The sequence below is a fragment of the Macaca thibetana genome, chromosome 17 (assembly GCF_024542745.1).
Source record: "Macaca thibetana thibetana isolate TM-01 chromosome 17, ASM2454274v1, whole genome shotgun sequence".
NCBI lineage: Eukaryota > Metazoa > Chordata > Mammalia > Primates > Cercopithecidae > Macaca > Macaca thibetana.
Window position 1 is genome coordinate 5,357,409 of NC_065594.1, and position 20,077 is coordinate 5,377,485.

The window sequence follows — 20,077 nt, forward strand, 5'->3', positions numbered from 1 at the left end:
ACAGTTTAATTGTTAAGAAGAGACACAGTTTTAGTCTCTTCTTAACAATTTTGACCTACTATCCTTTCTCTGGATGTTTGTGAAATGTTGTCTCTCTTACAATGCTAAAGAAAACTGATCAGAATGAATTTTTCACGTGTGGATAGATTGTGTTGGTCTGCATACGTGTGAGTAGATATTTAGGTCTTTGTAACTAAAGTAATATGATCTGGAGATAATCCAGTCATTTTATGTAAAAATTAAATAGTTGATTTGGGTGAGGGTTTTGTTTTGTTTTGTTTTTCGAAGTCAAGAATAATATGCTACTCCTGGAACCGTGCAGCGCACGGTCAGGATCCCTCACAATGTGGCGTTTGTTGAGAGTTTCACAGAGGTCAAGCATTTTGGGCAGCTCCTGACTCCCTTGGTTTGTTTTTCCTTAGGTTTTCTGGGGTCACTGCATCAACGCCTTGGTCCACTCCCTCATCCTCTTCTGGTTTCCCATGAAAGCTCTGGAGCATGGTAAGGGCTGTGTGATCTCACCTGTCAGCAAGGAGCTTTGCAGCCGCTCTGCTGCCTGTGTGTTCACAATTTTTTTTTTCCAGTTCTGCAGAACAAGAGATCACAGGAACACATTTTAGAGTGAAAACATACCTAAAGCATAATGAGAGCTGGTCTCGGGTTTATAGCTGGTAGGTTTCATCAGTTCTGGCTTTGAGAACCCATTTTCTTTCCAGTTGACTGGATAGTTTGAGTACTAGGAATTGTCATCTCAGTTTGTAAACACTATTTGAGTCAGAGATCCTCAAGGAAAGCTCTGTACTATAATGAAATGTTGATGCTTATTGTCTGTGGTTTGAAATTCTCTGTTAATTACGTGGACTTTTATTTCCGAGCCTCCCCTACCCATATGCAGAATAACTCAGATCTTATAGGAGTTGGATCTTATTCCTAGCTTTCTAACAGAGGGTCCTGTCCTTGATGTATGCCTTTTGAAATTAGGGTTTGAGAACTAATTCTCCAGATTGGGGTTTGTCTTTACAGCTGGAAGAGGATATCTGAGAACTGTGGCAGACTCAGTGCTTTTTCACACTTCTTAATACATCCAGAATGTGGCCTCCTAAAGAGACATATTTTTATTCTCAGAAAATAAAAATGTATCATGAGAATGCTACTCTCTCATCCCTCTCAAATAGTAATAATCCCCCTGGGAAAAATTACTCCAAATGTTGACTAGACAAGGCCCTTTATTGTTCAAAGAACCAAAGAATATAAAGTTTCCAAGCGTCTTTGTTTCTGTGTCAGTGAGTTTTAGGCTTCCAACAGAAACGATTCATCCTCACTGATATTCTTTAACCTATTAAATACTGACAGAGAAAATGCGTGCACTGCCATTTTCTTATGCCACGTGACATATTCTTTCAATTTCATCAGAACTCCTTTGCCTTTGAGGGTTCTTAAGTCTTTAAATCAGAGAATACAATTTCATGCTTTCTAGCCCCACCCCAGAAAAGAGCAGTCTAGTGAAATCGTTTTCTTTTAACGTGAAACCCTTCTTGTGATTCGTCTTTACTCAGTGGATTTAATTTATTTTAAAATGGTTTTGTAAATAAGAGTGCGTAAGTAGAAGAGTTGGGGATGTGATTTTATGTCAGAGGCTGTGATATTTTGGTGACAGACTCAGCCATCATTGTAGCCGGAAGAATTAGTGATGGGAAGTGGTATGTCTGATGAGCATAAGAAAAATTTCAGAAATCATCCTCCGTACCTGAGCCCAGGCTTTAGTACTTAAGAAGAGTCTGCAAATAGCATGAACTAGCCGCAAGTACTCTCTGAAGACTCCTTACCACTTATCTAGACATACTACTGTGTTCCTAACTCAGAAGTGCTCGCCTTTTGACTCTCAGAAGCTTTACAAGATGGTCATTTACTTACCTGCTTCAAAGGAACTAATGGGGCCGTTCTGCAGTGGAGACGATGGTTTTCTAATCCTGGAATTATGATCACATACTTTCAGTTGGTGCCTTGTAGTTTATGGTGAAATTGCTACAGTTTACCCAGATTCCATTATGTAAGTCCATTCATTCACATAACATGGTCTGTGTTTACAAGTGGTAGACTCCCAGCAGTTGCCAACTTACCTAAGAGACAGCACCAAGTGAATTTGAAATTAGTTCTGCTATCCTTATCTAATTCCTCCAAATCTGGCAAATTACCTGGCAGCCAGCCAATAGGATGCTTCTTTCCTCTTTTTATTATCACCATCATCATCAATGTCATTATTTCATTGGATTTATTGAACCTTCAGCATAGGGGTTTTCTTTGAGTTGTGTTGCAAACAATAATCTATTGAGCGAAACTGTGTAAAGTGAAGTAAATTGCAAATATTAAGTGTCTCAGAACAGAGGGACATTGGTGTTCTTGGTCATTAGTTGACTTCCTTTAACAAATTGAATGTTTTATAATTAATTTATAAATTCTCACTATTAGTACGGAGAAAAAAATCATTATATTATTGCTCATTAACCTTATTCTTGTTATGTTCAAGACACTGTGGTAGATTCTAAGGGTGACAGTAGATATATCAATGTCGGTCTCACCTTCCAAGAGTTTGTAGTATGGAAAGGGAGATTAGAGTTTGTCTTAGTCCATTTTGTGCTGCTATAAGAGTATCAGAGACTGGGTAATTTATAGTGAACAGAAATATATTTGGCTCCTGGTTCTGGAGGCTGGGAAGTCCCAGGTCAGGGAGCTGGCTTCTTGTTAGAACCTACTTGATGTGTCATCCCATGGTGGAAGGATATGGGGTAGAGAGAGGGGGAAGGAACCCATGCCAGTGACACCAGCATTAATGCATTCATGAGGGTGGTGCCCCCATGACCCAAACACCTCCTGTCAGGCCACAGCTCCCAGCACCACTGCATTGGGGATCAAACTTTAAACACATGAGCTTTGCAGGCTGCATTCCAACCAGAGCAGATTTGCAAATAAATGACTCTAGTACAAGGAAAATAGCTGTTTCAAGTAAACCATAGATAAAATGCTATTAGATATCAGAGGACTGAGAGATGCCTTTCATTTGGAGTTATTAATAGCTTCCTAGAGGAGGTAATATTTACGTTTAGCCCTGAAATCCAACAGAAGGAAGAATCAAGCAAAGTGGGGAAATCAGGACAGGTGTGGAAAACTGAGCAGCTGAAGGGTGGAAGATGGGGAAGTTTAGGAAGGCAGATAAAAGCTGAATTACAGAGGGCTTTGAGTATGAGGTTAAGAAACTGGGACGTTGGCAGGCGTGGTGTCTCACGCCTGTAATCCCAAAACTTTGGGAGGCCGAGGTGGGTGGATCACCTGACATCAGTTCAAGACCAGCCTGGCCATCATGGTGAAACCCCATCTCTACTAAAAATACTAAAATTAGCTGGGTGCAGTGGCAGGCACCTATAATCCCAGCTACGTTCAGGAGACTGAAGCAGCAGAATCACTTGAACATGGGAGGTAGAGGTTGCAGTGAGCCAAGATCATGCCACTGCACTGCAGCCTGGGCAAAAAAGCAAAACTCGGTCAAAAAAGAAAAAAGAAAAGAAAGAGAAAGAAAGGAAGGAAAGAAAGAAGAAAGAAAGAGAAAGAGGGAGGGAAGGAAAGAGAAAGAAAAGAGGAAGAGGAAGAAGAAGAAGGAGGAGGAGGGAGGGAGGAAGGGAAAGAAGGGAAGGAAGGTAGAACGAAAGAAAAGGAAGTTAGGAAGGAAAAGGAAGGAAAGAAGGAGAGAAAAAAAGAAGGAAAGAAACTGGGACTTAACTGTTTAGGCATTGAAAGGTCAGTATAGAATTTAGATCTAGATCTTTATGATCAGGACAATTTGGGAAAATAAACCTGTCATGTCTTGTAAGGTGAGCGGTAGAAAGAAAACTACTGGCAGAGACTCCAGGGGACAGCTTAGGGAGGGTTAAACCCAGGAATGGGATTGTGTTTGGAGAAGATGTTTTGGAAGGAGCTTCTTTGTTTGCTGAGATTGTAGCATATCTGTAAGGTAAGAGGCTCTCTGAGGGCGCGGTGAATGTAGATACCAGCAAGCCAGGCACTGCCTGTCCTGCCCTCTGGAGGCTTACCTGAGGTCAGAGTTGTTGGGCAGGAATTTCGTACATGTTGCTTAATTACCAGTGCACTGAGTCCTAGGATCTGTGAGTGGAGCTTGTATAATAAAGAGACACAACCTAGTCTAATGAGTCCAGGAGCGTCTTCTTCCGGGAAGTGATATTGAAGTTCTTGAAAGAGGAGTCGGGGGTGGTCACGTGGGACAAGGGAGATGTGGGACAAGGGCCTGGTTGGGAGAAGGAGCATTCCTGGCCAGAACCATGCAGGTGCACAGGACCTGAGCTGCTGAGGCCATGGGAAGTATTTTAGTGGGACTGGGGGTGCCTGGACTCTGGACTCTTCTTTATCCACCTCTGGTGAGAGGCTCGGGACCCTGGGCATTCCTGCCCTGGACTGGAAAAATCAGTAACCACCTGCTGTGAACTGACTGCTTATATGCCCCCCTGCCCCCCAGCTGATATGTGAAAACCTCAAACTGTAAGGTGATGGTAGATAACATAGGGCCTCTGGGAGGTGACTAGGTCATGAGGGCGGATCTCTCAGAAATGGGATTAGTTTACCTATAAAAGGGACCCTCGAGAGCTCATCTGCCCCTTCCACTATGTGGGAATGTAGCTAGAAGACATCACCTATAAGGAATGGGCCCTCACCTGACACCACAACTGCCACCTCCTTGATCTTGGACTTCGCAGGCTCCAGAACTATAAGAAATGAATTTCCAGGGGTTATAAGCCATGCAGTATATAGTATTTTGTTATAGTCGGCCGAAAGAACTAAGACACTCCCTCTCCCTCTTTCCCTATCCTTCTGGAACTATCAATCAAAACACATCTCTACACATTTCTAGCATCCCCCGTGTAGTGGACAACCACCCCTAGTCAAGGCAGCTACAGCATAGAGAGGAGGTAGTGGCTGGAAAAAGGGGCAAAAAAGTGAGGGAGGATGTGATCACTAACAGCTGGTGGGGGGGACTTTTTCTCAGGGCAGGTTAGAGGTAGGAGAGTTATGTGATGAGATTTGCCCGTAAAGAAGATTAAGACTGCTCAGTAAAGAAACACGTAGGATCTGGCAAGAGTGTGCCAGGACCATGCAGTTGCACAGGACCTGAGCTGCAGAGGCCATGGGAAGTATTTTTAGTGGGACTGGGGGTAGCAGGGATTTTTTTGGTGGGGAGGGGAGTGGCAGGGATAAAGACTGTAAGCCCCAGAGGACTGGGATATGCCAGTTGATATACTAGCTGACTGGAGGACTTGTTCATGTGTGCTGATTTGCTGTCCTGAGTACAAGTGAATTCTTGTTACACTTTTTTTTTTCTTTTTTTTTTTTGAGACGGAGTCCCATTCTGTTTCCCAGGCTGGAGTGCAGGGGTGCGATCTTGGCTCATGCAGTCTCCGCCTCCCAGGTTCAAGCAATTTTCCTGCCTCAGCCTCCTGAGTAGCTGGGATTCCAGGCTCATGCTACCACGCCCGGCTAATTTTTGTATTTTTAGTAGAGATGGGGTTTCACCCTGTTGGCTGGGCTGGTCTTGAACTCCTGACCTTGTGATCAGCCCACCTTGGCTTCCCAAAGTGCTGGGATTACAGGCCTGAGCCACTGCGCCTGGCCTTATTACACTCTTAATTGTCATTTAGGAGAATGTATATCCTCCTCACCCCCCAAAGAGGCATAGGAACATGGTACCAATTTGAGACAAACTAGGGCACTATCAAAGCTGGGGGCCCTTGGTCTAACAGAGGGGCGCCTTCTGGCCTCTCCCCCTCCCCCAAGAGCTGCCTGAAGCCGTCCCTCAGATGCCCACCCACATCCAGAGATCCAGAGGAGTTTTGTTTGACCGGGGCTGAAGTCCCTAGAGTAGTTCATTTCCCCCTTGATACTGTACGGATGATGTCACAAAGACAGGAGGTTTTTTACTAGAAAATTCTGCCTCCACCATCTGTGGAGAGAACCTCAGGTATATATCAGCGGTGTTCACTTTGGGCAAGGCGACAGAAACACACTTATTGTTGGGAAGAAATATTTTCGGGAAGGTATATTGTTCGTTCCCTAGAATGCTTCCAAGAATTTTGCTTTGCTTATCTTCATGTGGTTTTGGAGAGACTTTTCAAAGCGCTCCTTTGCTGATGGAGTTTGTGATGATTCATTTCAAATTTCAAAATAAATTTTTCCACTGAAGCAATTCAGTAAATCAGATTTCTTCCAACCATCACAGCCATACACTTACTGCCATGGTCTGCCTGCAGCTCCTCGCCTTTAATCTGGAAAGCGATGCTAGGTTAGACCTAGGATGTCACCTTCACAGGGAGCCAAGTCCATCAGGAGCCCTGGTGTCAACCCACACCCAGGTTTCCTGTTGGTGCGTCCCGTCGGCAGAGTTGAGCAACCCTCCTTGAAGTGTAATGTGGTTATTGGCAAAATAATACAAAATCGGTCTTGATTTTAAAAAAGGAAGTATTCAGATGATAAAATTTAAGAGAGAGGTGATGGGAAAGAGACTATACTTAACAGAAGAAAAGAGCTCCTAAAAACATTTGTTCTTGATTCCCCAGAGTCCACACCGTAGAAACCGTTCCCTCACCCTTTAAGGAGAATACCACACGGATTCTTACGTATGGGCACTAATTAAGCAACCGGGCCTTTCGACATTTTTGGAGAAGGCTATTTTATAATTTTTAATAAATGTGCTCCTGTAAGATCAGGCATGTTTTACATACTGAAATAGTAGTGCACGTGTATAAAATAAAACTTAGTGTGACTCTCTGTGCCCGTGGCATTGTTGGGTCATATTAGTTTAAACTATTTCTGACCCTTACTTTATTACTGAAAACTTGAGTGTTTCATACCATATAAATCCTGAGACTTGCGTCGTTTCACATTAAGCTAAATTTGGGCAAGATTGCCAGTGTTCTCTGAGACTGCAACTTCTTAAACTGAATTATTCACTCATTTTTGTAAAAAGATAAAAGAGTCGCTGGGCAAGGTGACTCATGCCTGTAATCCCAGCACTTTGGGAGGCCAAGGCAGGCAGATCACCTGAGGTCAGTGTCAGGCCTCTGAGCCCAAACTAAGCCATCATATGCCCTGTGATCTGCACATATTCATCCAGATGGCCTGAAGCAAGTGAAGAATCACAAAAGAAGTGAAAATGGCTGCTTCCAGCCTTAACTGATGACATTACTTTGTGAAATTTCTTCTCCTGGCTCATCCTGGCTCAAAAGCTCCCCCACTGAGCACCTTGTGACCCCCACCCCTGCCGACCAGAGAACAACCCCCTTTGACTGTAATTTTCCACTACCTACCCAAATCCTATAAAACGGCCCCACCCCTGTGTCCCTTCGCTGACTCTTTTTGGAGCAGCCCGCCTGCACCCAGGTGAGATAAACAGCCTTGTTGCTCACACAAAGCCTGTTTGGTGGTCTCTTCACATGGACGTACGTCACAGGAGTTCAAGACCAGCCTGACCAACATGGCGAAACCCCATCTCTACTAAAAATACAAAAATTAGCCGGACTCGGTGGCGCATGCCTGTAACCCCAGCTACTTGGGAGGCTGAGGCAGGAGAATTGCTTGAACCGGGAGGCAGAAGTTGCAGTGAGCCGAGGTGGTGCCATTGCACACCAGCCTGGGTGACAAGAACGAAACTCAGTCTCAAAGAAAAAAAAAAAAAGATAAAAGAATGTGTTATCTTATACCAGGCTCCTCCTGGGTTCTGGGGACACAGTAGTGCGTATAACAGAAGAGTTTCTGCCCTCATGGAACTGACACCTGGAGAAGGCAGGATTTGAACAGGAAATGTTAGCAAAGCAGAAGGTCAATGTCAGGTGGAATGTCTTCCAAGGAAAACTAACCTGGGCTGAGCTTTAAGGACTGCTTCCTGGAGGGTGTGGCAACAGAGCTGAAGGATGAGTAGGAGTGAGGTAGGAGAAGAAGAGAGAGGAAAGAGCTTCAGGTTACAGGAATAGAATAGTTCCAAGAGAAAGATGGCATGGAGCAGTCGGGGGCCAGATTGTGAGACACAGATTGCCTTCGGATGGTGAGAGTGGAGACAGAGAAGTCAGACCTTTCCAGGCCTTTGGGAATAAAGGAGCCTTTAGGAGTATAAGTGCAATAAAAGGCCATTGGCAGGTTCTAAGCAGGGAGCTGTGCAGTCCGATTTATTTTAATATAACCACACAGGCCAGAATGATGATTAGAGTCCAGTTCCTGGGCTGTTGCTGATCTAATTTAGCCATAATGGCACTTGAGAAAAGTGGATGGGTTGGAAGCAAAGCTGGAAGGACTCAGTATTGCATTAATTAATAATCCCCTTCTCCACCTGGTTGCACAATGTCCTAAACCCACCAGAAGAATGTGTTAATGCAGTCATACAGGGCAACAAAATACTATCTTTTACACTAAGGTACATGAAACAATACACTCACATTTTGTTCCCACCTAAAAGTCACCAACAGTGCTCTGTGCAGCATAGAAAAGATCTAAAATACATTTAAAAGATTCAGAGACAAACATTAAATGCTAAATGGGAAGGAAAAGAGGGTAGTAACTCCGTGTGGCCTCTGCCATCTGGGAGGACCTGCAGAGAGGACAGAGTGTGGTGCAAGTTCATAAAACCCTGAAGTTAGTGGAACTTGCTCCCTAAGACCTAGAAACACAGAACATTCTGGAGTCTTTCAGATTTACGCAAATGAAACTACAGCTCGTAAATCTGCGTGACTGGTTACTAACCCCATCATAGTACGTTTAAAATATAAACAGTTTTCCAAATTCAAATGCAAAATTTTTGTTTGTTTTGTTTTAAATGCAGTTATGAACTGTGGTAACACTCTGACTTCAGCTCTTCTTCTGTATTGTGACAGTGTACCTCACACATCCTGACACCCAGAATTGGGCTGGAAGGGTCATTGTTTTCATTCAGTTTAATGTTTCTCGTGTTTCAGTGTCTCTTTTCATAACCTCTGTGCTGCGTGTGTTTTAGACAGTTGGGTTCGGTGTAATATTGTAAGCAGTGTGAGCCAGAGTTCCTAGATTTCACTCGTAGCAGGAAGTTGAATCGAGATGGATTAGCCAGGGAATCTCACGGGCTTAACCCAGTAAAGATTTATTTCGCACCCACGTCCCTATCCAGTGGAGGAGTGCCTTGTTCATTGGCGTGTTGAGTATATTTTTCTTATTTTTCGTATTCCCGATGCACTGGCATTAGGGGCCTTGATTCCGGAGAGACTGTCCTCCCAGGGCTAGCTAATTCCTGAAGATAGCAGATGCCTCCCCTGCCTGCACCCCTTTGACATACAAATCAACCAAGCCTGAGCCCACGCCCCCAGCCACCTCCTTTATCAAACTCTCACACACTGAGCCAGTGTTCCTTCTGCCCAACAGCACCCCAGGGCCAGGTACCCGACAACTGGGGACCGTCCTTACAGCCCCGAGCCTGCCAGAATTACTCCAGATATACAATCCTAAATGTCCTCATTCAGCATACCTACCCTGCCTCAGCGGTTCCTCCCTGTGAGAACCCAGCAGAGGCCTGGGCCGTGCTGAGCATCTCTCCAACCTCCTGAGTTCCGTGGCGCTACCTGGCATGGCCTTGCCTGGCATGCTGTGCCTCCTGCTTCTAGCATCTGTGAGTGTGAACTTCTGCCTCCATGACAATCATTCCAGGTCTGCCTGTCTTACCATATCTGTTCAAACGAAGCCCGCTTCATTTCAGCACAGCGAGGCTCCGGGGAGTGCGCCCTCAGCCTCCACACTGGAAGGGGAGAGACGGGACGGTTTGCAGGGCAAGGATCATTTGCTCTTCCCCGTGTCTGGCAGGAAGAGATCCATCAGTTCTGCCCACATCTGATTGGCAAGAACTAGTCTCGGGGCCTAGCACGGTGTGGGGTGCTGGGGGATATCACTTAGGTGTGTACCCAGGAGTGAGAAACACGTGTGGCCTCGCTGGGTGACTGCCTGGGCATTGGCAATCAAGTTTACTTTGCATCATTTTTACTTCCTTTTTCAGATTTATTTTTAGTAAACAAAAGTGAAAAAGGAGAAAGATTGAAATTTAAGTTTCATGTCCTTAACTTTCTCCAGCAGAAATGGCAGTGGAGGAGAAAATCTAGCAACAGGCTTATATAACCAGGAGCTTCAGCCGGCAGCGCTGGTTGTGAATGTAATTGTAATCGCTAACACTTGTATAAACCCTGCTTTTTATAAAGCAACCTCCAATACTTTATACTACTCTTTACGGGGAGGAAAAAGTACATTTTCTCTTCATGAATTCATAGTGTCGGAGGCAGAAAGCGTAATTTTAATTCTAGTACAGGCACTACAGGCATATGCAGGTTAGCTTCTAAAAGTTTGTAATTTAGTGACCTGAAAGTTGGAATACATCTTCACTCTTGATGTAAATCTAGAAGTCGCTAGTTGAGGTGCGCTTCCTCTGAGCCACTGGAGTCTTGAGAGGCCCAGAGAGTAAGGTGGGGGCGGGGGCTGGCTCAGTTAATGTTCTGGAATCCTGGCCGCTCGGAAACAGTGCTGCTGGAAGCTCCTGAAGGGAAAGGAGGAGAGAGGAAAAGCAGGAGAAACTTGGTATCTGCTCTTGGACCAAAATGTCTTGGCAAATGCCTTGGAGTTGAGGGAATGGTGCCACCTCTGCCTCAGTTCTCCCTCCTGAGCCCTGCATGAGTGTTGCCTGCATTGTTCAGTTCAGCTGTGCCACTGATTCTGACTACATCAAAAGTATACATGTAAATTCAGCCCATCTGTTTTCATGGTTGTTAAACCCCGACTCTTCTGACCACTATATTATAACGTTGTCTTGAAATTTTGCCTTTGTCAGAGCTAGTTCTGAATACATTTTGTGGTTTAGCTGGATGATGATGTAATGTTTTTAATGAGCATTTAATTGAAATGGCATCTTTATAAAATGGCATCAACCTAGCTCTTTGGAATATTCTGAAATAAGTTCCTTGATCATTTTGTCTGTTTAGAAAATGAGACATGCTTTTCTTATAAATTGTGGCTTTTCCCACAAATATTTTCAAAGAGATTTTTGCAGACAACGTTTTTGGGCTGTTACTGCTAATGTTGGAGGGCCCATGTGGTTTTGTCCCAGTTGTTCACAGTAGGCTGGTTTAGTGACTATGTTTCCAGACCTCATTTGGCTCATCCTATGTTAATTATGTCTGTTCTTGAACCCCAGCCAGATTTGACGACTGATAGGAGTCTGGAAGAACAGGCTTACCTGCCGCCCTGGGTCAGTGGATCCTGGAGCCATACATAACACTGAATTGTCTCTAAGAGAGCATCTGGGACTGGGTTTCTGTCTCTCTCATTTTATGGCACTTTTCATGCATGCCATAAGCCCCATCATTATATTAGGTTTATATCACATGCAATCAGAGATCATTCTAAATGTGACTTAGTATTTTATCAAACCAAGCACATGGGGAACTTGTGTTACCTTGTTGTTGTTGTTGTTGTTTACCCGGTAGAAATTGTTTCCTGGATTTCTGAGATGGGTGATATCCTCCTCTCTCAGCCCTCACCAAGGGTGGACCTGATCCTGGATTTGCAAAAGGCTAACTGATCTCAGTCCAGTTCCGGTAAATGCCAGACCCTCTGATGCAATGGGGAGACGAAGCCTGCTCACCTTTCTCCTTGCTCTTTAGGCCTTTGTGTACCAATGATGGGTGTCTGCGAGGAAGAGCTTGGCTCTTGGAGAACGCAGGTTTGGTGAGATCACATCTCTCTGTGTGCACTTCGGATGAATTTCTTTTATAGAGATCTGTTTTGGAGCCTCATACGTTTGACCCCTGCTGACCTCACCACTGGAGCCCCACCCCCACCTCATCAGCTCACCTTTCCACCTCTGTGCCCAATACAGGTTTTCTTTTTGCCTGAAATGTCCTTTCCCCTCTCAACTGGCCCCCACTCCGATATCCATCTCCGCTCCCCACGCTACTTTCTCTGAAATTATGCTCTTACCACAGTTTGCACAGACGGTGGGTAAATACTGTTCCGAAGGCTGGCTTGGGGAACCCAACTATTCCAGGTTTGGGATTTTGTCCCCCTTTGCAAACATTCACTTGAGATTTTAAATATCTGACTAAAATAAAGACAGGGAAGACTCTCAGAGTGGTAGAATCGTAACAGAGCTGTTCAGATTTCAGCTCAGTGGGAAGGAATATTTTGTCAGCAACCTGCTTTAGAAATAAACTGGACAATCAAACGAGGTTTTTCTAGCCTGCATTATCAGGAAGCTGTAGCTTGGGAACACCTTCGTGACAAACACTTTACTAGGACGTCTTTTCTCCAGGAGTAGCTTATTGGCAGGTTTTAGCAAGAAACAACACCCACAGTGTTTGCCTCTAAAACAGTCGAAACAGAACCATCTAGTCTCCGGGGCTTCCCCACAGGGTGTGCAGGGTGATGACTGTGACTCATCTGAAGGATGTTGTCTTTTCAGAGGCTCTTGGCAAGCCCGAGAATCTCACCTTGGTTTGGGAGTTTCTCCTCCAAGGGAATAAACTATGTATTTCCAGATGGTGTTAGCTTTGCCTAGGGAAGGAGATACTCTTTTCTAGGCTGAAAACTAAAATGCATCGCGGAGTTACCTCTCCAAAATGAGGAATTGAAATATTAGGCTCAGCCCATCTTCATTAAAGTTTAATGCTCAAATTACCTTATGTGTTAACATTTTATTGAATGCCAGTAGCATTCACTGTCATGATAAGTTAGAAATTAATGCATTGTCAGCTGGGCGTGGTGGCTCACACCTGTAATCCCAGCGCTTTGGGAGGCCGAGGCAAGTGGATCACCTGAGGTCAGGAGTTCAAGACCAGCCTGGCCAACATAGTGAAATCCCGTCTCTGCTAAAAATACAGAAGTTAGCCAGGCGTGGTGGTGGACACCTGTAATCCCAGCTACCCAGGAGGCTGAGGCAGGAGAATCGCTTGAACCCGGGAGGCACAGTTTGCAGAAGCTGAGATCACACCACTTGCACTCCAGCCTGGGTGACAGAGTGAGACTCTGTCTCAAAAAAAAAAAAAAAAAAAAAGGAAAGAAATTTATGCATTGTCAAACTCTAGAAGTTACATTTTAAAAAATCCTTTAGATTTCTCTGTTTCTGCTGTTCTGCCAAATTGCCAGCCTCCTATACATAGTCTTAAGGACCCCCCCCTCCACGTAGGTGTTCTCTTCATAGATTAGCATTCAGTCCTGAATGATCCAAGAATTTGTCTCTTGTAAAGGCCACCAGCTTCATGAATTGTGTTGCTCTGTGCTAATGCCTCATGCTATTTATTTTATTTCTTTAAAAATTTTTCTTTTTTCTTTTTTAGAGACAAGGTCTCACTCTGTCATGCAGGCTGGAGTGCAGTGGCACGATCATAACCTCAAACTCTTGGGCTCCAGCAACTGTCCTTCCTCAGTTTCCTAAGTAGCTGGGATAACAGGCACACGCCACCATGCCTGGCTTCTTCATATTGGTTCTCTCTCCTGATTGCGTAGAGGATTGTATCCCACCCCGTGGTCTCCTCCTCAGCCTGATGGGAGAGATGAGAACTCTCTCTGTTAGACATTCTCTCTTCAGTGTAGGTTCTCTGTATTTACTCCACCACCTCCTTTTTCTTCCCTCTGAGGCAGTGGTTCTCAACCAGCATTGATTTTTGCCTCCCAGGGGACATTTAGCAATGTCTGCAGATATATTTGGTTGTCACAACTAGGATGGCTGCTACTGGCATCTAGTGGGTGGAAGCCAGAGATGCCACCAAGCTGTCTGCGATGCACAGGACAGCCCCCAGACAAAGAATTATCTGGCCCAAAATGTCTGTAGTGCCAGATTTAAGAAACTCCGGGCTAATGAAATGCCCACAGCAACTCAGGATAAAAGGTCAGGTCTCCAGGTGTTCCTGACACTCCCGGAGTTGTTCACTTCCTGTGCTTCCTTATGTGGTGCAAAATTTCATATGAAATTAATTTTCATATGATTTCAAATTTCATATGAATCTAATTTTCTGTCCACCACAAATCTCTCCTGGATATTTCCTTACCATTAGGTGTCAGTATTTAAAATGAGTACTTCTTAGTCTAATTATTTTTTTTGTTGAAATTATCTTCTGTCATTCTTAGGAGTCCATTTTTCTAACTCAGTTAATTAGTACAAACTCTCCTTTACCAAATTTACAGTTTCTTGGCCGGGTGCCATGGCACATGCCTATAATCCCAGCACTTTGGGAGGCCGAGGCAGGTGGATCACCTAAGGTCAGGAGTTTGCAACCGGCCTGACTAACATGGTGAAACCCCGTCTCTACTAAATATGAAAAAAATAGCCAGGCGTGGTGGCACATGCCTGTAATCCGAGCTGCTTGGGAGGCTGAGACAGAAGAATCACTTGTACCTGGGAGGTAGAGGTTACAGTGAGCCAAGATCGTGCCGTTGCACTCCAGCCTGGGGAGTGAAATGGCACACCCAGGGGCTTCTGGGATGAGAGAGGCCTCCTTGGGAGGCCCCCAGCACCCGCTAGGCCTCACCACTTCTCCCCTCTGCCTGCCTCAACATCCCCCTGTGTCCCTGCCAGCCCACCCATACCATCCTGCAGCCTCGCTACCACCCGTGGGCAACAAGAGCGAAACTCCGTCTCAAGGAAAAAAAAAAAAAAAATTGCTGTTTCTTACTAACTGTGTGACCTTGAACATATTTGACTTACCTTTGCTGCATCAGGTTCCTCATGTGAAATATGCACAAAATTATACTACTTCATGTAGTTGCTAAAGTATTATAGGAGCTGATATATGTAAAGTGCTTAGAACTGTGCCTGTCATATAGTAAAGAGCTTATATACGATATTTTTTAAACATAGAATTTCTTGGCCGGGTGCAGTGGCTCATAGCTGTAATCCCAGCATTTTGGGAGGCCAAGGCAGGCGGATCACTGGAGGTCAGGAGTTCAAGATCAGCCTGGCCAGTATGGTGAAATCCCGCCTCTACTAAAAATGCCAAAAATTAACCAGGCATAGTGATGCACACCTGTAGTCCCAGCTACTCGGGAGGCTGAGGCAGGAGAATCACTTGAACCCAGTAGGTGGAGGCTACAGTGAGCTGAGGTTGTGCCACTGAACTCCAGCCTGGGTGACAGGGCGAGACTTTATCTAAAAAAAAAAAAAAAAAAAAAAAAAAAAAAAAAAAAAAAAAAAAAAAAAAAAAAAAAGAAGAAAATAAATAGAATTTCTTGTAATGTCTAAAAAATTTGTTTATTGTGTGTATGTCCATAAAATATGAAACATGTTCTAAGTCCTCCCTGTTAAATAAATGCCTTGTATGTTTTAGTCCCTGACTTAACCAGCATTGGAAATATTGGTATTAGAAGAAAATTCAAAAAGTTGTCAAACCGTAACCACAAATTTTGATTTTCAGCTTAGTCTCCCATGCCTGCTAACCCTTTCGTCCGCTCAGAGTTTTCTCTAGGGCCCCTTAGGGCTAATGCCGGTGGCACTTCAAGCAGAGAGATCATTACTCTTCTCAATTCAGATGCCTTCATGAGCAGGTGGCTTGAGATGGAGATGAGGAAAGACATCCTAAGCTATGTTGAGGACGGAGAAGATCTGAGACTCAAATTTCTGCTGTTAAATCCACGGGGCTGATTTAGCAGCTAAGAATATGAGCCTTAGCCTTTTAGAGTTCCCTATCTGAAAGGAGCCTTAGAGATACCTTAGTTGTCATCATCTGCATCTGATATAAAAATGTCCGTTTTATGGGTGGGGGACTGAGACTCAAAACTTAAAATTTAAAAAAACGAAATAACGGCAGAGCTGCAACACAGAGCGGGGCTGCAATAGGGTCTTGTAACTCTCATTCCTGGAACTTTCTCCACTAACCCTAGTTCCCTTCTCTCCACCTCATGTTTTCTTTGTTTTGTAATACGGTCATGTTTCATTGCTGTCTGTTCTTCCTCTCATGAACTTAAAATAGGAATCATTTGGTACCAAGTTTTCATATGTCTTCCTGTATTCATATGACCAGAATCAGTCTTCTCCATCCCAAACACCGCTGTTTGCCTACATACTCCAGCCAAAACCTTTCTTGATTCCCCACATTCTTTTCTACCCTACCTCCAAATCATAAGAAAATGGTTTTTTGTTTGTTTGTTTGTTTGTTTTTATAAGACACAGGGTCTTGCTCTGTCACCCAGGCTGGAGTGCAGTGGTGATCGTAGCTCACTGCAGCTTCAACTTCCTGGGCTTAAGGAATCCTCCCACGTAGCTGGAACTACAGGCATGCACCAGCATACCTGGCTAGTTTTTAAGAATTTTTTCCATAGAGATAGGGTTACCCAGGCTGGTCTCGAACTCCTGGGCTCAAGCAGTCCTCCTGCCTCAGCCTCCTAAGTGCTGGGATTGCAGGTGTGGGCCACTGTGCCTGGCCAAATGCTGTCATTTCCACCTTCAAAATATTTCCAGGTGGCTTCTGTCCAAGCTACTCTGGGCCTGCATTGTTCAATAGAACTTTCTGTGAGGATGGAAATGTTCTGTAGCTGTACTGCCCAATACAGTAGCCATTAGCCACAGGTGGCTATTGTGTATTTAAAATGACTGAGGAACTGAAGTTTTTATAGCAGCTTTATTGAGCTATAACTTATATACCATCTAATCATTTAAAGTGTGCAATACTATGGTTAATATATTCACAGAATTGTACAGCCATTACAACACGTTATAGAACATTTTTATCACCCCCAAAAGAAACCTTATATTCATTAAGAGTCACTCCTGGCCGGGCACAGTGGCCCACGCCTGTAATCCCAGCACTTTGGGAGGCTAAGGCGGGTGAATCACCTGAGGTCAGGAGTTCAAGACCAGCCTGACCAACATGGTGAAACCCCATCTCTACTAAAAATACAAAAATTACATGGGCATGGTGGCACACGCCTGTAATCCCAGCTCCTTGGGAGGCTGAGGCAAGAGAATTGCTTGACCTGGGAGGTGGAGATTGCAGTGAGCCGAGATCAAACCATTGCACTCCAGCCTAGGCAACAGAGTGAGACTCCATCTCAAAAAAAAAAAAAAAAAAAAAAAAAAGTCCCCATTTCTCCCAAGCACCTCCAGTACTGGAAACCACTGATCTGCTGTCTGTCTCTGTAGATGTGCCCATTTCTGGATATTTCATAGAGATGGAATATGTGACCTTTGGTATCTGGCTTCTTCACTTAGCATAAGGTTTTCAAGGTTCATCCACATTGTAGCATGTATCAGTACTTCATTCCTTTTTATTGCGAAAGTGTTCTATCATATTGATATACCACATTTTACTTACCAATTCGCAGTTGATGGGCATTTGGGTTATAAATAAGCTATTGTGAATAATGAATAATGCTGTTCATTATTGTGAGCTATTATTAATAATTATAATAATGGTGCTATGGCATTTAGGTACAAGGTTTTGTGGGTTTCATTCATATGTTTTCATTTCTCTTGGGTATGTACCTTGGAGTAGAATGGCTAGGTCACATGGTAACTATACATAACCCTTTGAGAAACTGCCTCACGGTTTTCCAGGGTTTGCACCATTTTACTTCCCCACCAGGGTTGTATGAAAGATCTAATTTCTCCACATCTTGTTATTGTCTGTTTTTTTGTAGGCACCTTGGTGGGTGTTAAGCGGTATCTCATTGTGGTTTTGACTTTATATTTCCTTGATGGCTAATAATGTTGAGCTGTTCTTCATGCACTTACTGGCCATTTTGATATCTTCTTTGCAAAACTGTCTATTCAGATCCTTTGCCTATTTTTAAATTTTTGGAGGGGCTTTTTCCTGTTGAGTTGTAAGAGCTCTTTGTGTATTTTGGTTGCAGGTTTCAGTACATAATTTGCAAGTACTTTTTTCCATTTATCGGGCTGTCTTTTTACTTTCTTGGTGTTGTCCTTTGAAGCACAGAAGTCTCCAATTTTGAAGAAATCCAGTTCATGTACGTTTTTCTTTCCTCACTGTGCTTCTGGTGCCATATCTAAGAAACCATTGCCAGATCCAAGGTCATAAAGATTCATCGCTATGTTTTATCACAAGAGTTTTATAGTTTTACAACTCAAAAACAAAAAGTCAAATACTGCATGGTCTCACTGATAAGTGGTAGCTAAGCAATGTGTACACATGGACATGGCATGTGGCATGATAGACACTGGAGACTCAGAAGGGTGAGAGGGTGGGAAGGGAAAGGGTGACAAGAAATTCTTTAATAGGTACAATGCACATTGTTCAGGTGATGGAGACACTAAAAGCCTAGACTTCAGTCCAATATATCCATGTAACAAACTTGCACTTGCACCCCTTAAATTTACGTCAATTAAAAATGATTTTATAGTTTTGTTTCTATGATCCATTTTTTGAAACTTTTATTGTGGTAAAAACATCAGCTTTGCTATTTTAACCACTTTAAGCATACAATTCAGAGACGTTGATTACAGAATGTTGTGCAACCATCACCACTATGGTTTTCCAAAAATTTTCATCACCCCAAACTGAGACTCTGTGCTCATTAAGCAATAACTCCTCATTCTCCCCTTCCTCCCCAGCCCCAGGTAGGAATGAATTTTTTATTGTATTTTATTTTAATTAATTTAATTGTAAACAACTAAATGCAGCTGGTGATTACCATATTGGGCTGCACAGTTATAACACGACTAGTGTCCTCTTGGGTAGACTGCTACAGTCATTTCTAAGCTGGCTTTGCATTTATTATTATCCCATTTATGGTTACCTATGGTCCATTCTCCCATAGAAGCTGGACTATTCCTTTAAGAACATAACTTATTCCATTTCATTCCCAGCTCTGAACCTTCTGGTGATTACCTATTACAATTAACAAAGAAATCCAAACTCTTTGTTGCAGTCCACATTTGTCTGCCCCTCTGACTGTCTGTGTTCTCCTTTTCCTTCTCCCAGTGCCTGCAGCCCCACTGGTCTTTGTAATGATCCTTGAGCTCATCAAGTGCTGTCTGTATTCAGACTCTGCACAGTTTCTCTTCTCTGCCTGGAACACTCACCCTGTAGATCCCCATTTAACTCTCTCCCTCATACCATTCAGATCTGCTCAAATGTCACCTCCTCAGAAAGATTCTTCCCGAGCTCCCGATCTAAGATAGCAAACCCTGTCACCCTGTATGCTATTGCTCTACCTTCTATCTGCTGTGTTTTATTCTTGTTTTTTTATTAAGACGGAGTCTTACACTGTCACCCAGCCTGGAGTGCACTGTTGCAGTCATGGCTCACTGCAGCCTCAAACTCCGGAGCTCAAGCAATCCTCCCAAGTAGCTGGGACCACAGGCGAGCACCACCACACTCCGCTAATATATTTCTTTTCTTTTCTTTTCTTTTCTTTTCCCTTTTTTTTTTTTTTTTTTTTTTTTTTTTTTTTTTTTTTTTTTTTTTTTTTTGAGGCAGAGTCTCACTCTGTTGCCCAGGCTGGAGTGCAGTGGCATGATTACTCACTGCAACCTCCGCCTCCCAGGTTCAAGTGATTCTTATGCCTCAGCCTCCTGAGTAGCTGGCAATTCAGGCACCTGCCACCACACCCAGTTAATTTTTATATTTTTAGTAGAGATGGGGTTTCATCATGTTGGCCAGGCTGGTCTTGAACTCCTGACCTCAGGTGATCCACCCATCTCCACCTTCCAAATTGCTGGGATTATAGGCGTGAGCCACTTCTCTCAGCAGCTAATGTATTTCTTCATAGCACTTATTACACCTAACATTTTGTTGTGTATCTGTTCAAGGATTTATGTCCTGTCTCCATATAAAAACAGGGACCTTCTCTTCCCAGTTCTCATAATAATGCCTGGCATAAAATAGGCTGTAAGTAAATATTTGTTGAGTACATAAAAGAAGAATGTTATTCGTTTCAAGGCTATAATCTATGTTAGAATCAAAGAGATGGTCTCCGTACTAAACTGAAGTATTTCTTCACTGAGGCAGGCATTTAAAAGTGTTGCACTTGTTAGTAAAACAGTCTTAAGGCCAGTTCCTGAAAAGTG

General features: G+C 43.6%; 1 protein-coding gene across 2 annotated transcripts in view; it reads left to right on the forward strand.

Moving 5' to 3' along the window:
- Nucleotides 1-20,077, forward strand: part of ATP8A2 (ATPase phospholipid transporting 8A2) — a 653,147-nt gene that overhangs the window by 470,208 nt on the left and 162,862 nt on the right. For both annotated transcript variants that reach the window (XM_050766819.1, XM_050766821.1), the window contains one exon: nucleotides 423-501. In XM_050766819.1, the coding sequence (XP_050622776.1) occupies nucleotides 423-501 (79 nt within the window). The remainder of the gene's footprint in view (nucleotides 1-422; nucleotides 502-20,077) is intronic.